Consider the following 18,552-nt stretch of genomic DNA (forward strand, 5'->3'; position numbering starts at 1 on the left):
AACAAACAAAAATGTAAGTAATTATGAAATGAGCTCTTTGAAAAGTAAGTTGAAATCATGTGTAAATGCTGGAGGCCGCCGGTTGATCTAAATAAAATAAAACTGTATTAAATAATTTCCAAAATAATGTACAACTTATGGTGTTATTAAAATATTCTTTATTCTACTTTATTTAAATACACTAAAGCTGATATATGACTTAAAATCAAAAATTTATATCTATTTGACTAAAACTATATTGTACTATTATAAATTTATTTTATAAATAAATAAAATAAAATAATAATTTAGATATATTAAAAAGCATTTTATTTTTAGCGGTCAACCGATGATGATTCGCCTGGTAAGTGATTACCATCGTTCATGAACTTAATGCAGAAGTAACACCCTGTAAACAATTTACCCGCTTTTAAGAGGGATATGGAGAGGATTGATTAGGAGAGTTATGGAATGGACTAGGACAGGTGCCGAAATGGATGCGGAATTTTTTTATATAATTTGTACTTATTTGTGTTAAAAGGCTGGCAAATCAATCGCAATGCCCAACATTGTGATTGCTTATGGGCGGCGGTGATCACTTACCATCAGGTGCATCGCCTGCCCTTTAGCTGGTATTGGTATAAAAAAAACCATTATTAACTATATATATTACAATCTATGTTCTTTTATGGAATTTAACGTATATAGGATGGTTTGTTCTCAAAACCAAATCCACTGTAAACACGAGGTCCTCTGCTCTTGTAACTGCTTCTAAACGATATTTTCTAATTAAACCTGAGACCATTGTTTTCATTTCCAACATCGCGAAACGTTGACCTAAAAACGTGTAAAAATAAAACAAATTATTCAATAATGATTGATCAGAGCCTATATAAATAACTTTTTTTAAATTGTCTATGCCGCGACTCATGAATAAAAAATTAATGCCACGTGTCAAGTCACCCATTGTCACAATTTTAATTAAATACATTTTGACGGTTTTAAAATCTCGGATAACATCTCCATTAAGTTACATTGGCTCCACTTTATGTCTTCTTAAGTTTTTCTTTATTTCATTTTGTTATGTGTATTAATTGTATTGTTTTTATTTTTTTCATGTGGAGATGAATAAATATTTCTTTCTTTCTTTCTTAAATTGTCTTTTTTTACTTAATCACAGAGAAATGTTTAATCCTATTAATATTATAAATGCGAAAGTTTGTATGGATGTATGGATGTTTGTTACTCTTTCACGTAAAAACTACTGAACCAATTGCCATGAAATTTGGTACGTAGACAGCTGGATAACTGGAATAACATATAGGCAACTTTTTATTCCGATATTCCTACGGGATACGGACTTACGCGGGTAAAACCGCGGGGCACAGCTAGTATACAATAATTTTAAATTTTATTGTCCTACTTGCATACCAACTAAATAATCGTTGTGGTTTCTGGCACAATATTATAATAACTACCTGCATTCATTGTATATAGGTATATATATTCGCAAATAAATAGTAACATAGTAGTAATAGTAGTAAATAACATAGTATTACCTATACAATTCCTGGGCCCAGCGCTAAACGGTAGGTACGCAAAGGGATGTCTTTTGTGGGCATTTTCTGGCAGAAACCTTTCGGGCACGAACTTCTCGGGCTCGGGATATATATCAGCCCTCCGGTGCAGGTCAAACACGAAGATGTGGCAGATTGTGTTTGCCGGGATCGTGTAGCCACCTGCAATGTAGTGATATTAGGCTTTATAATAAAAAAATACAAACTTTTTATAAGATAGTTAAAATAAAATAATTGTAAAGTTGTAATTAACGTTTAAATCATCTATAATGATGATTTCATAGGCAGGCCATATATGTTCTTGCTGCAGGGACGCAGACATCCCATGAGGGTTTATAGCATCCACCTATGGCCAAGTGAGGGTTGGCAGATACATGTCGTCGAGTCGAAACGTTTTAATATTGCTATCTTATCCAAACGTCAATTACATTTTTATATCATTGCGCATTGGGCGCGAGTGTAGTGTTATTTCAAAGTTCGAAAATAGTTTTAATTTATCGAAGGTATATGCATATCCCAAAACTTAGTTAGAACGTAAATTGTTTCATTTTTCAGTATATTACCTCCCTTGAACATCTGCTAGTGCGTCACTCGCTTTTAAAAGGTTAGGTCATAAAAGGAAAGGGTGATGAAAAGGATAAGGGCCTACGACAAGGGATATTTTGGTATAAGAAAACTTTTAATTATTTGAAAGGATAAGGAATATTTTGGTACATGATGGCGTTTAATTAAATACGTCTGGTAAGTAATGTACTCACTTAAAACAGTGTCTTTTGGTACATTTCTAGCAATAAAAGGCACGCTGGGGTACAGTCGAAGTGACTCCTTTATACAACATTCTAAATACTTCATGCTGTTCAGGTCTTCCATTGTTGCGGAACGGTCAGAGTCACCAAAAATGTTCTCCATCTCTTCGTATATTTTCTCCTGCAATTTAATTTAGTTTTAACTGTAGTAACCTCATGGTCTCAACATATTATTAAAAGGCGTAAAGACAGAATTTGTGAAATAAATATATGTAATTATGTATACTCTAAAAATTTAATCGGTTTTTTGCTCCTTCATTATATAATGATATTAATAAAATTCTGCCTATTTATAATCATTCGCATAGTACATGCAAAAAGGAAGTTACTGACTGGCTGCTAAAGCATAGTTCCCAAAAGACTGAAAATTTAATTGGCTCAATAATTTAAAGAAAGTCTAATATACACATGCACTCTATCACGCAAAATAATTTTCACATATATACCTACGCAAACTATCACATTCACATACACATACACACACAAAGATCATTCGAATCCTTACATGTTCGTATGCTACTTTTTATTTTTAGTATTTTTTTATAACCGTAGTTTTAAATCAATTCCATTAACTAAGTTGGGATGACCACCTTGAGACTTTTTAAGTTCGTTGGATTGGTACCCGGATTGGGATTTGTTTAAATAAATTGGTGACCATAAAAAAAATTCAGTCTTTGATATATGTAGTAGTTATTTGACGTTTTGTAACTCACATATTTAGTTATCTGCCTATTGGACTTCGCCTAGAAATCTTCAAAATACAGAAATAAATTAGTTATCACCGCCTCAGCTCTAGTACTTAACAAATAAAAATCAAAGAAACAAAGAAAAAACCCACAACATTTGTGATAATATAGATAGATAAAAAATTTATGAATAGATTAATATTATTACAAAAGTCATTAACACATAAAATAACTATTAAAATTTGCTAACTAATTTTGATACAGAAAACCCCAACACATCACAAATTAATTAAAAAAAAACTAACAATAAACACAAATACACATACACACTAATGATAACTCCTTGAATAATTTAAAAAGAATTCTGAATATCCCAAAAAAGACAATTCTATTAATTTAAATAAATATAACTACTTTTTATTCTATTGTATTCTAATTAGTTAGAATGTTAAAAAAATTAACCTTGACGTATATCGTTTTAATAATAAGTTTTAAAATTAACTGCTTCCAAATACATTGTAACTAAATAATATATAGTATTTTGTAATGATTAGACAGTATTGACGCAAAAACTACTGAACCGATTTAAAAAATTCTTTCATTATAAGAAAATTGCAACTTCTTTGAGTAATAAAGGTCTAAAAGTAGAAAAGGACGAAGCTGGAGCGACCGCTAGTTAATAAATAAAAACATTTTTACTTACTTGCACTCTTGATTCATTTGCTATACTCATTATGAAAAAAGTTAGTGCCCTTGCTGTTGTGTCGTGACCCTGAAATGAAAAATTAAATGTTTAATGTTATTTAATATCTTTTAGAGATTCCATTTTTTTTGCCACATGTGTGCAACTGAGCTGGTGGCTCGCCTGATGGAAAGCGATCACCGCCGCCCATGAACATTCGTGGAGTATCGTAACATTAGTATAGTATCTCTGCAAATGCGCTACCTGCTTTTAAAAAGAAACGGATAAGAAAAGGATTGACGACTTGAAAGAAGGATTGGATGGGGAGGGGTTAGGAAAAGGAAACGGGCCTTTAACACTCCCACTTACCATACGAAATACTCAAACAGGGATGTGGTACTTCCCCGGTGCGGGCTAGCCCAATTCGTTCAGAAGCATCCTCGACTCCCACATAAAATATAATTAGGTATGTTCCAATAATCTATAATCTTTCCATTTCACTGATCAACTTTCTTAACGGTCATGTAGGTTTTCTGTGACCTATGTTTATTTGAATGAATCGATATCGAACACAGGACCCTACGTTTTTACGTTACGTTTCCTAAGTGCTACACACACAGCCGAGGAATCTTCATTGTTGATACCTCTTATTTGAATTACTTTACTAACATTTTTTATACCATAAGGTACTAAATACAATATAATAAACGCAAATTCCTCAATTTCATATAACATTGCACTAGCTGTGCCGCGCGGTTTCATGTAACGTCGTTCATGGTTTTATATATCCTTATATATCTACCTTATATAGCCTTGCTCGATTAAGGGGATCAAATCGGATATATAAAAAAATTGCATCTTTTTACCTCAAACATAAACGTATCCACTTCTTCTCTTACACCTCGCAAGTCAATTTCGCCCTTTTTCTCTTTCTCTAAAAGCAGATCTAACATCGGAAGTTTACCCTTTTTGTTCATGCCTACATCATCATCTAAATCCGTAAAAATACATTCTTGCTTCGAAGCTTTTCTTTCTTCTATTATTTTTGTTGTAAATTTATGTAACTCTGCTACTGCTCTCCTTTGGTCCCAGAACATTTTCGTGAAAATGAAAACGTAGTCGAAGTAAAGCCAAATGCGACACATGCGTTGTACAACGCAGTATATGTAGTCGTTACTTGCTTGGAAATATTTATTCACAACCGATTTTATGGTTGACGTTATTGAGGTACCCATTGCGGTTTCTGTAAAATTTACCATATATTTTATACTCTGATAACGCTATATTGTGTAAGAGCATCATCTAATTTTTCGAATAAATAAAAAAACCAACAAACAACCAATATCTACAAGAGGAAACCTTTTAAAGGAGTATATAGTTTATTTAGCTGAATAACTCAAAAAGATGAATGGCCTAAGCTTTATAAATATACGTTCCTGTGGGTTCCGAGTACACTTCGGCACGACTTGGGTCAACTAGCACCGGGGACCACACACCGATAAAGGAAGATAAGTGTGATCCCAATATTCACTTTCTTACAAAGTTGACAATCCATTTGCATAAGTGTAAGGCCACTGCAAATGTTCAGTGGTCACTTACCATCAGATGACCCATATCATAAATAAAAAATTAAATATACAAAACTAGTCATTGTTGTCTAGACAAGGCTTCGTAATTATACTATATTTTATGTTTAAATTATTTGGAATAGTAATTACCACACATTATATGAAGTGTTGCGTTGGTAATCAATGGAACTATATCAGTTTTATCTTTGTCTAATTCGTCCTCAATCACGGCGAGGAATCTCTCAGTTTGTTCGGTGAATATCATTGCGTATTTCTTCAGAATGTTGAAATGAAAAGCAGAAGTTAAAAGTTTTCTGCGCTGATGCCATTTTTCACCTTGAATGTATGAAAGAAAATTAAAAAAGATCTATGAAGCAGTCTTTATTCTACCATTCTCTTCTGAAATGCTATGTAAAATCTGAAGATTTAAGCGTTTTTAAAGACACTAGCGGACTAACTAAACTCGTGTGAAATAAATTATTTTGCTTACTCTTTTTATTTAAAATTTGATAATTTATAGTCTCTTTTTTATAGTTTACGCTCCATCCTCACTTTTCGATAAAAAAAAACGTTACCATTGCTAGTGAGTAGACCTTCTCCGAGCCAGGACTTAATAAACGTATAAGGTCTGCGTTTTTCATTGTATGTGGTTGAAGAGAGAATTTTCTGAAATAAGCGTTATATGACATTGTTATTATATTATCTTTAAAGTTTGAATTGATTGTCAAGAAAGACAGGGCGAAGAAGGAGGGAATTAAAGTCTTGCAGTTGTTGATATAACATAAGTTATTTTCCGAAAATCAACCGACTACATAAACAGGAGTTTATCAAGTCGACTGATTTAATTGTGTTTGTGTGTCTTTAAAGGCAAAATTACCAGATCACTAAACTAATGTGGGTACGTTATACTAATTATTATATTGATAAGTACTATTAAATTACTGGTCTGAATTTTAGTCGTTATCTCGTCAAACTATTTGTTGTAGTCAAAAAAAACAAATTGATTTTGTTGATAATTATCATGTTTACGACCTTTTAAATAATGTACAGTTAATGAAGAACAAACATACAATGTAAATATATTGCCATCATACCTCGAGATCTTCTGGATTGTACAAATTAACAGCATGGTAATTAATGGAATGTACTTGACTGAAGTTGCCGTATGTTCGATGAATATAACGCAGGTGTGGAAATAATTGGTCTGAAATAAAGGGGTCAAAACATCATACAGCATGCAACTCGTACAGGAATGCTTCGCCTGCATTGAAACAGGTCAGGATGCAATTTGTTTAATTTTACGGTTGCTTAAATTAATACGAAATGCCTTTTAGAAATTTGCTTATACTTTAATCTTCTTAGTTTTTTAATCTGGTATCTTACTCCTAGAAGTTCCATAAATGAAATGTGGAGATGACGGAAGTTCTAGCTAATGTTTATATTGTAATAACTGTTATCTTACATAGTGGATAAACAAATGAACTATTTATTTATGAATTAATTATTTGACCCTATTTACTACGTGTTTATAGTTACCAGTTTAAAAGTGTGACTCCTTATAAAAATATTTGAGAAAAAGCTATGAACCTATTTAAGGAGCACATTGTACGTAATTAGCTTAGGCTAAATACATAGAGAGAACTGAAAGGAGGAATTTTAATTTTCGTATGATAACTGTCGATATTTATTTATATGTGGAAAAATATTGCTTTTATGTGCCCCAGTTGCTGTTAACAAGTTCCACAATTTTAATAATTGCAGTTCGAACTGTTAAACTTCGAATAAACTCCCCTTACAAGATTGACTAGAAGTTTGACAAGATTAAACTAATATCACGTTATCCATCTCTTCCATAGGCTTCATCCACTGTTTCATTAGGTACTGTTGTCGAATTCATTTTCTATAAAATATGACTTACCTTATAAATAGTATTATAATCAATAATTTAATTGATATGATATATTCCCATTCCACATAAAGCAAATTAAGCCATTTTTTTTATTAGTATCATTTCGCAGAAGGCTTAAAAATATTTGCTTATTAAATAATTATTTTCTACAAGAAAGTCGTCTATGTCCCGGTACCAATCCAGTTTCAATTTCGGGCAAATTACAACAAACTTTTTTTTTTAGAAAGATAGTTAAAATTACGATGTCCTTTTTAAAATTTCAAATCAAATTTTACTTAAAAACGTGTATTGTTTATCATAAATACCTATAATAAAAATGAAAATATATCTATACTTTAATACAAAAATAACTAAAGGTAATAAACAATAATAAATATGTTATTTCATATTTACCTGGTGTGGATATGAAACTCCATGTATTCCCTATTAAGGGCCATGAGCGAGGTCCTGGTATTTGTCTAAATATACTCGTTTTGTAGCGAATTCTGTCGTAAACGACCACTAAAAAGATAGCTAATAAAAGATAAATCATATTCACGCGTTAAGCGCGCGCTTGCGCCGTAATGACTAAACACATATAATTGATATAAAGGAGTTTAATTAGTCGATTGGAGAAAAAAATTAACTATAGTCATTATACGTCGTATTAACTGCACGCGTGACATGCACTGTACCTTCTCTTTCTTCTTCTTGATTCACGTTTGTATTTAAACGTATTCGGATAATTGAAATATTGATATTGATCGATAAGCTAAGCAGTTACATAGTTTAACGGTTAATGAATAAGACATTAGAGTGACGAAAATTTATATAGTCGAGGCGGAGGGAAGCCCGGAGATAGAATAAGAAGCGTAAGTGCCTAAAACAACGTTTGAGACGTAATATGAATAAATTTATGAATATGTTTTCTGTTCTACATCACGCTACCACTACCGAGAGTGAAAAAATTGTGTTTACCTATGTAAAATCTATAAAGATATTTTCATATAATTTTAAAGATTACTGACTAGTTACTTAATATTTCGCTTTTGATTGATTCTCTTTAACAATACTTTGAAGCAGTGGTGGCTCAGTGGTGAGTACCTCGGACTTCACAATCGATAAGTCGGGGTTCGAGACCGGGCGAGCGTGAAGGAAATAAATTGATTTTTCAATTTATCTGCAAATGTGGATAACATCACCACTGCTTAAAACGGTGAAGGGAAACATCGTGAGGAACCCGGCATGTCCAAGAATCAAAAGTTCGATGACATGTGACATCTGCCAACCCGCACTTGGCCAGCGTGGTGGATTATGGCCTGAACCCTCATAGGAGGTCTGTGTCCCAGCAGTGGGAACATGTATGGGCTGATGATGATGAACAATACTTTGAGCTGGTGATTCGCCTATGCGAATGTGCTGCCTGCTTTTTAGCAGGGTATGGGATGAGGAAGAGGAAACGGGCCACCGGCTCACCCACTCACCGTGCGAAACCCATGGTACTATGTGACCCCGGTGTTCTGTGGGGGTTTCATACTTCCCCGGTGCGAGCTGGCCCAATTCGTGTGGCCCAAGTGTGCTCGACTCCCATGTATAAAAACACTATACTGTTATATTTTTATTTTTGTCTTTAGAATCGACTGTATGGTCCACATACTATGTAGATTCTTTTTATTTATTTAAAGATATTTTAGAAGAAGTTTTAAGTTATTGGTTCAAGAATTGAAGCCACATATAAAATGTTATGTGGATGAATAAATAATTTATTCTTATTATTCTAATAAGAATAAACACACAGTGGGATTAAATTTCAGATTTCTGTATCTATATCTGATATCATATACCAAGTAGGTCTATAATCAATACATTATTGAGACAAAGCTTGAGAAAAATACAAACTTGTTATATTTATATAAACGTGTTTCAAATATGTAATACATGCTTATGATGGAATTAACTTATGGATCTTTCTTTTTCCAATGATTTAATATTTATACTTTTCTGTTTCTCCAGTACTAATATCTTTTACACAGCATTTAAGCAATAAAACAAAAAATCAAGAAACGAAATGTTGGATTTTATATTGATAATATTATCATCTATATAAATAAAAATGAATCTCCAAATGTATTATTAGCATATAACGTGACAACGGCCCTTGTTCCCATTTCCATTTCGCCTTGATTTTTCTTTGTTTTTGTTAAAGCACAAGAAGGTTCTTATGGAGAGAAAAAACCTGTCACGTGTGAAGCTGGGGGACCTATAGTTATGTATAAAAAAACGCTTTTTTGAGTTCAACCATAGCAACAAAACCAACGTTCAACCAATAAAAACGCACAATATATAAGTAAAAGTACATTATTTTCAATATAGTGTAATCTTATTAATACAGTATAGCAAAGAAATATATTTTATCATTTTAACGTAATATGGAATCGCATAAATACCTTCACAATGAATAGTATTAGAACCGTTATAAAACACGTGTGTTATGACCTTATTTCTATAAGGATAGATATGTGATATTATCATATACAGATATCTGATGATTATAACAGAACTAACTTCGCGCCGCGGTTTCTAACGCGTAAGTCTATATACCGTAGGAATATCGAGATAAAAATTGCCTATGTTCTCTTCTAAAGTTCCAGTTATCCAGCTACGTACCAAATCTCATTGCAATCGGTTTAGTAGTTTTTGCGTGAAAGAGTAAAAAGCATACATACACATACACACCCATCTATCCTCACAAACTTTTAACAATTAATAACATTATATAACATTAAATAACATTTATAACATTAGTAGGATAGGATCAATCTTGGTTTTATTTAATCAATGCTCGTCTACTTTCATACATAATTTTTGAACCCTTGACGAAAAATCGTGGGAGTATTAGAAGGTCGAGTTTTTTTCTGTTGAAAAAAACCAAAGAATAGAAAACAACGATTACGAGGCGGGTTTTTAAACTAGACCCTCAGTTTTGGCCACTCGCAATAGCGATAGATTTATCCTTCAATTTTTTTTTTATATTGATAAGCATTTAGTGCTATAAAACTAAAGAATAAAATAGTCGGGAATAATTTAACACGATTATGTTTGATGAACATCGGTCAAAGATTGCCGCTGTAAGAAAATAAAAAGCTTTTAAAGTTTTGCATTTAATGAACTTATTATTATATTTTTATGAAGCTTAAGATTTTTATAAATATGAAAATTTTCGTTCGAAATTGTTATAGGGAGATTAACTTTATTAATAATTAAAACGTTATCCAGATCTAAATTCGTTTATTTTCTATTACGAAATTTTACATATAAAGGATGTGTGCTTCTAAGAACCACGTCAGCAGTAAGCACAACCTCGTCTGTTTTTGTCACGGGTTCTATTTTAAACTTTCTTAGTAAACCTGATATCACAGTCTTCATTTCTAAGAAAGCGAACTTTTGTCCTGTAAAACGGAGAATCATTATCATAAAAGCATACAATTAATAACGCCAACAAAATAGGACGAGATATAAAAATGTAAACAATCAGCCCGTTACTGAGTAACATTGCAATAGTGAGGGAATATTCTATCCTTAACATTCCAATACAATATTTCTTGCAGTCGCTCGTGGCTCGTCAAGTCTTATCGATGCGTGTTTCATGGTAGAGGTACAGAAGTTAGGAACATTTATTTTTGTCATTAGTTTGTTTACATTGTTTTTCTCGGTTAGTTGCCTTGTAGCCTTATTATAATAGACAAATATTGACTTAGCAGATCGATGTAGCTTGATAGAAAACGAAGAGTCCGAAACGAAGAGTTGATGGTTTTACAATCTTTGTATCGCATCCTTCCTATTGTAGTAATAGGGAAGAGAATTAAATAATTGAGCAGAAATGTGTACACTTTTATTATCTATTTAGTAACCTAGTGTCTTAAACAAATTGAAAACTTAAAGATGCCGTGGATAGTATTTGATCATTTTCTTGCAAATTTAATAAATTGTAAGTGCCATTTTAAGTGACTAATAAATTAAATATATATAGTTTCCTTTCCATTCAACGGGGAGACCGTTTGAGAGATTTTTTTTCGGAACTTCAATGTTTAGCAGAGTCATAGAGCAAAGGATGGGAATTACATTTTTAATTACCTATACAATTTCGCGGGCCAGCGCTGAATGGTATGAAAGCATAACGGTGACGTTTCAGCACATTCTCCGGAAGGAATCTTTCCGGGATAAATTTCTCAGGTTCCGGATATATGTCCTCATTATGATGAAGGTCATATATATGAATGTGACAGCCAACGCCTTTTGGGACAGTGTAGCCACCTGAAAAAATATTTAAATAATTGTGATAATATTTGAAGGAACATATCGTTATGACGTATATATTAGAAATCATATTTATTCCCAATGCGAGCTTATAATGGCCATAATCCACTATGCTGCAGTGCTGGTTGCTAAATATATAACATATTATCGAATTTTTAATTCTTATGCACCAGTCACCACCTATAGCACTGATAAATCAAGCAAGTCAGAAAATATTGAAATCACTTACTTAAAACCACATCCTCTTTTAAATATCTAGCAATAAACGGAACACTAGGGTATAGCCTAAGGGATTCCTTAATACAACACTCCAAGTATTTCATATCATTCAGGTCATCCATTGTGGGCAGTCGGTCGGAGCCTTGAAATATAGTTTTTAATTCTTCGTACATATTTTCCTGTAATTAATATGCAATTATTTATTGTGTTAAATCTTTTTAATATAGATACAATTATAACATTCAGCATTCTTGCTAGCTCTTCTGTGAAATTCTCCATATATTTATTTATTTATGTGTGTGTTTGTGTTTTTGTGTTGTTTTGTGTGTGTGTCTGTGTTTACTTTTTCGGGAATTAGTTTCTAGTTGATGCAGCTGTTGTAGTAAGAAAACCCTTCCGATAATTTTTGAGTTAATCACGAACAGATAGACAGACGCGGCTGGGTACTTTGTTTTATAATTTACTAAACGCTTGTCCCGGCTCCGTCTGGATATCAAGATTCCTTTTTTTTTCAAGGGAGCATTTAATGGGCATATATAGTATCCTACCACCTAAAACAGCTCATATCCTGTCTGTATACCTGATTTCATTAAAATCCCTTCAGTTTCAGTGTGAGTGACGGAAAACATCCAAACAAACCAACTTTCACATTTATAATATTAGTGTGATAATATTATAACATATAATTATATATACAGACTTATGCTCATAATAGACTATAACTGAATACTTCCATGCTGGTATGAAATCTTAATTTACCATGATATTGCATGTCTGTGTATTTTACTTCTATCACCTCGCTTGTTATTTCTAGTTTAATGCACCAAAAACTTCAAATTTACCTGAATCTCGGGTTCATTTGCAATTCTCATCACAAAGAAGGATAGTGCCATCGCAGTTGTATCGTGGCCCTGTAAAACAAAATACATGTGTGATCCACAATGTTTTTAATGTCATACCTGAAAACTAAGCTGGTGGTTCGACAAATCGTGAGAGATCACCTCCGTCCTGAAAATTTGCAGGCAGAAAGCCGCTGCAAATGCGTTGTCCACTTTAAGGGAAATGTGTAATAAAAAGATTGACGCCGGGAATAAGGGGCCTCCGGGCCTTCGCTCCCCCACTCACCGAACAGAACAGAGTAAAATGCTCCAATTTCACGTTTATCTTCTGTAGAAGAGTGGTTCCTTCTGGCTTGCTGGCCTGATTCGTGATTAAGCATAAGCCTTGAGACCAAATTTTACATTAAACAAATTATATTATAATTTCTGCTAAAATTCTAAATATTTCTATAAAAAATGTCTTACCTCAAACATAAAAGTATCAACTTCTTCCCGTATACCATTTAGATCAATGCTCCCTTCTTTTTCACATTGAAGTAATAAATCTAACATTGCCAATCTTCCTTTAGTACTAGTATTCTCGTCACTTTCTGATATTCCTAATTCATTTTTGTCTTCAAGATATGTCTTTCTCTCTCGTATCACTCTATTGGTAAACGCATGTAAATTAACTAGCGCTTTGGCTTCAGCTTTACCAAGGTCAGTACGATTATACACAAAGCTAGAATAATACCAAATTCTGCACAACCTTCGGACTATGCATTCTCCAACCGTGTATATGGCCTCAAAATATTTTTTCTTTTCTGATTCAGCTACTTGGTCCATAGAAATGCCCATAGCCGTTTCTGGAAGATGGTCATTTTCTTATTATTTCTTTTTTCATTTACATTAATTATATAATAACTTTTATCGATGAAGATTATAATTATGTGTATTTATTAGATAATATTATAAATGTGAAAGTAATTTTGTTTTTCTATTTGTCTACACGTCTAAACCACTGAAGGACAAAGGGCATTTTTTATCCCGAATAACCCACGGTAACGGGAAATATGTGGGATAACCCCAAGACTGCCAGTCTTTTCCTATAAGCTAGTATAATATAATTAATGTAATATTTAAAATGAACAGTTCATTACTTTACTACTGAGATAGATGTAGCATTTTTTTTTTTTTTTATAAGCGCTACCACCGCCCATGAACATTTGTAGAGGCGTAAAGTCGATTACAGACCTTACGCCTCTACAAATGGATTGCGCCGACTTTAAATTGGGAAGGGATTAAGAAAGGATTGGCGAGAGGAATAAAGGAAAGGACTGGGAAAGGGAAGGAAAAGGATATGGGCCTCCGGCTCCCCCACTCACCGAACGATACACAGCAGAATGCTATTTCACGCCGGTCTTCTGTGGGGGTGTGGTACTTCCCCGGTGCGAGCTGGCCCAATTCGTGCCGAAGCGTGCGTGAATTTTAATTAATTATCCTGTCATGTATTAAGAGAATATTTATAAAAAAATTATAGGCAACGCTTCGTACTTCATTATCCTACCATATTGAGTGGATAACCTAAAAGCGCTTACGACACATAATCCGTAATGTAGCATTGGACAATAATGGTACGACGTCGGTTCGTTCGTTGCTCGTTTGAGTTTCAATCTTATTTAATAAATTTTCAGTGTATTCGACAAACGAACTTGCATATTTCTTCAATATATTGAAATGAAATGCTGAGGTTAGAAGCTTTCTTCTCTGATGCCATTTTGACCCTGAAATTATTTTATACAATATAATGCAGCTACAAAATAATAATTATTGTAGTTATTTCATGTATAAATATATAATACATATATTACATGATAAAAACATTCTTCGCACAGATGTCCAAAATGTATTATAAAATAACGTATGAGTGTAGATTATTTACTTATTCTTACCATTACTGACAAGAAGACCTTCTCCAAGCCATGATCGAAAAAATGTATACGGTATAAATTTGTAGTTAAAGCGACTAGCGGAGAGTAGTATCTGAAAAAGAGTAGATTTTTTTATAAAAAAATGTAATTAATTTCAATTCTCTCAAATTAAAGCAATCATTTAATATCTTCGGTTTAGATTAGGAGAAACGATACTTAATGTATCTTAGAACATACATAAGAGTAGGCTAATTAAGGCAGAGCACGGCCAAGTGCTGCGGCCATTCGAGAACATATGCAGGAGAAAGTGGCATACGCTTCAAAATGTTTCCATTTTTACAAACGCTTACTTTTAGAGGTTAACAACAACTTTGCTAACGCTTGTCCTACCTTCTAACGTCGGTCAATTTACGTGAAACGTTCAAATAATTAAGTGATAATAAAAACGAAAGAACCTTCATTAAAAATTCGATGAATAAATACCTTATAAGATGATAAAAAATACGAACCTCGATATCTTCTGGGTCATATATGTTGACAAACCCAAAGCCAAAGGAGTAATAGCTTGTTAGACTCTTAAATTTTTTGTAGTCTTCGCGTAATTTTATGAATACCACCTCTAAAATAATTTTGTTATTATTATTATATAGTGTGTAAAATTTATATTTATTTTCGATAATATTTGAGCGTTGTGTACAACTGTGGCTTCTATTTGAATAAATAATCTACTCTGTATCTTATGCTAGCAAAACTACTGGCGGATTTTTATTCGATTCGGCAGCGTTTGACCACGATCTCGCCTGATTTTGAGATGTAGTCTAAGATGGAGCAGGCTTCCCTAAAAGGACTGAAAGACTCCTCTGAAAGACCTCAAGATTGTGCTCCTTGGGAAACACAGACTTAAGAAACTATACAGGTCCAAGCGGTTCGATTGATGAGTCGAGTCGAACCGTTTCGTTCGGCTGCATGGAACGTTTACCATAACAAGAGCATAGTATTATGTTATCTGTGATATGGCGTTGCCTTGAATCTGGGCGCCTCCATGGTCGATGAAAAAGGGAGATGGCTTTTGCCTTTGTAAAACGTTTAATGCTAATAACGTATACTTAATTAACACTTTTTGTCGATTTTCGTTGACACAGCGATTCTTACTTCAATCGAATTCGTGTTATTTGATCACTTTATTACGATTGATTTTATGTCTAATTTTTATTTAAATACCTGAGTTTTAGAATAGAATAGATTAAAGAAATTAGCAGGTAAAGATTTCTGAAAACAAAGAATGCATAAAACTAATTTTATTCTATCTTATCAGTTTTCGAGCTAATACTAACTACTGCTTTTGAACATAAAACCCATAGTTGAGTCACGAGCACATTATCGTATGCTCATATAAGTATGTAATTTAATTATGCATTCTTATCATATATTATTTAAAACAAATGCTAATTATAATTGTTACTAATTAAAAGGACTGTACACTAGATTTTGAATTTATTGGTTTCAAACTTCATACGATTGGAGTAATTCTAGTATTATTCGGTTTTTAATTTGGACTTTCATTATTAGGCTGTTAAAATAGTATTAAAGTATGCAAAATTGCACATGTAAAGACATTCTTCATAAAAATGAACTTAATTGAAGCAATGGGAATATATACATACCAGGGGATGCGAGAAACTGAAACGCAGTTCCTACAATAGGCCATCCTTTTGGACCGGGAAGTTTGGACATGAGCCGACCTGCTCTAGAATGTGTCGTATAAAAGCACAACGTGATCAAAATTATTGCCACGACAAATATCAACGACCATGCCATTTTGAAGCACTATTCAAACTAAATGACTTTGTATTGTGTGAAATAACAAATTTCCTGTATAGTGTCGATATATTATCGCAATATTGATGTTACTGTTTTAATTCAAGCAAGTTGACTTTCTACTAATTAATTACAGTAACGTCTCGCAATTAAATAATTTAAGTATATGTATCAATATACATATACTTACAATTATAAACTACTATTAAATTCTTGTTCATAATTACTTTAATAAACAAGTTATCAATAAGAAAAAAAAAGAAAAGATTTTTTTATGCTATAAACGAGCTGAGTTGGTGGTTCGCCTATTGGTAAGCGATCACCACCGCCCATGAACATTCCCCTGCGAATGCGCTACCCGCTTTAAGGAAAAAGGTATAAGGAAAGGATTGACGACAAGAAAGAAGGAATGGACGTGGTTGGGTGAGGAAAAGGAACCGTACGAAATACAATAGCATGCTACCATTTCACGGTTTTCTGTGGGAGTTTAGTACTTCCCCGGTGCGACCTGGTCCAATTCATGCCGAAGCATGCTCGACCATAAAACAGCAACGAATACTCATAAAAAAATGTTATTTTGGCATATGCACCGCGTATAAATAGCATACGAAATTTAAAATTTGTTATTTTAAAAACTCAAACAGACATTTCAATTTTTATTGTTCAATTTTTTACTGTTTTATCAAATTACACTTAGTTCGATGAATTATTTATTGTATTTTATGTATTCAAGGCCATATATATTGCAATGGAAATGATTACAGGATCTTCCATTTAATATATATTTCTAAGAAATTATAATATGGATATTAAGATGAATAAAATATGTAATAATTATCGCGTAAACAATATTATGTTTACTATAGGTAATTAAAAGAAGAAAATCTGTATCAATTATAAGTTTAAGTCATATAAAGTAGCATTATTCATATTCATTGTTTCTATAAATATTTTTCCAGATAATAATAACGTTCATCAGTAAATCCCAATCGTCATCGTAAAAAACATTCACTACCATGAATCTTTAACATACTTTTATTAAGTATCTCATTTTGTTATTATTATTTTAGAAAACCAGTGTGAAATTCTACTACTGAGTTTCGTTCGGTGATCATATCCCTTTCCTTACACTTCACAGTCCTTTCCTTCTTTCCTCTCGACAATCCTTTCTTCATCCCTTTCCAATTTAAACTTGTATTCAAATGCAATCCATTTGTAGAAATTATCTGTTTGTATGTAACCGACTCCATAAGACTCAATTTTAACAAAATATAAAGGGACAAATTTAAATCAAACTTTGTACTCTTATCAAGAATCAGTGAAATTGCAATAATTTCGTGGGTTTATCTTATTATTCTGATTCGGATCGTTAGATCACTCTTAATGTAAAAGAGCAAGGGAGATAATTTAGTTGATTCTATCAAACGAGTCTAAAATCATTTTTAGTAACAATATTTATTGCTGTGCTTATTTTCAATAGACGTTAAAACAACAGGAGATTCTCAATTCGTAGTGCATTAAGGAGGAAAAAAGATGAAAATCAGCGCTGCGCTATATACTACTATTTTTAGCACCACACTGATTAGTTATGAGTTCACCTTTTTATTAATAGTATATAAAGATTTTTGGTATTAAATAAACATTATTTCTTTTTTTTCATGTTTTTATTTATAACCGTTGATTTATTAACAGCCATCGAAGCGTATTTCTGGAAAACCAAGCTTTGTATCAACAAGTTTCTGTAGAATTGGCACGATTATTTCTCTAGCCCATGTGGTAAAAGAACCGTCCATGTGGTACCCATGAATCTGAAATGTAATATAAATGTTAATTTTTTTTTTTTTGTTTTTTCAAGAAGATGTCACAGATTTTAGAGGTAGATTGTAGGTGTACTCAATTTAAAGTATAATTTTTTAAACTCTGATTACATAAAAATAATCATATAATCTCTAAAGCATTTTTTACTGTTAGATTAATTCTTAAAATTCTATGTGTAAGCTTCGCGGCGAACTTTACCAACTTCACGCGCAGTGCACTTATTATTTTCATAGACATAAAGCGCTTATTAGTGAGTTATTACTCGTTATATGCCAGCTGCGCGAATCTAAGGATGTAAACAAACGGTTATAGACCAACAATTTTCTTGTACTTCATTTCGTTCATTTATTAATTTTTACGTAGTCTGCGTATCGAACTATAAGTTCCATTGAGCACACACCACGCAGGAGACCATGAAGTCCGCACAAAATATCACTTAAAAAGT

The 18,552-nt window shown here is 32.7% G+C and overlaps 1 protein-coding gene across 1 annotated transcript; it reads right to left on the reverse strand.

Moving 5' to 3' along the window:
• Positions 1-655: 655 nt before the first annotated feature.
• On the reverse strand, positions 656-16,303 carry LOC119834290. Its single transcript, XM_038358628.1, has 18 exons — positions 16,136-16,303; positions 14,981-15,090; positions 14,493-14,583; positions 14,139-14,324; positions 13,027-13,406; positions 12,565-12,633; positions 11,733-11,901; positions 11,321-11,500; positions 10,487-10,635; positions 7,601-7,742; positions 6,393-6,502; positions 5,874-5,964; positions 5,449-5,634; positions 4,597-4,973; positions 3,752-3,820; positions 2,315-2,483; positions 1,539-1,718; positions 656-816 (listed from the first exon to the last, which is right to left on the reverse strand). Exons 1-18 carry the CDS (start codon positions 16,287-16,289, stop codon positions 656-658), a joined length of 2,973 nt encoding a protein of 990 aa, XP_038214556.1. The 5' UTR covers positions 16,290-16,303.
• Between the last annotated feature and the right edge of the window lie 2,249 nt (positions 16,304-18,552).

This window comes from Zerene cesonia, chromosome 19, assembly GCF_012273895.1.
Source record: "Zerene cesonia ecotype Mississippi chromosome 19, Zerene_cesonia_1.1, whole genome shotgun sequence".
In the NCBI taxonomy this organism is placed as follows: domain Eukaryota; kingdom Metazoa; phylum Arthropoda; class Insecta; order Lepidoptera; family Pieridae; genus Zerene; species Zerene cesonia.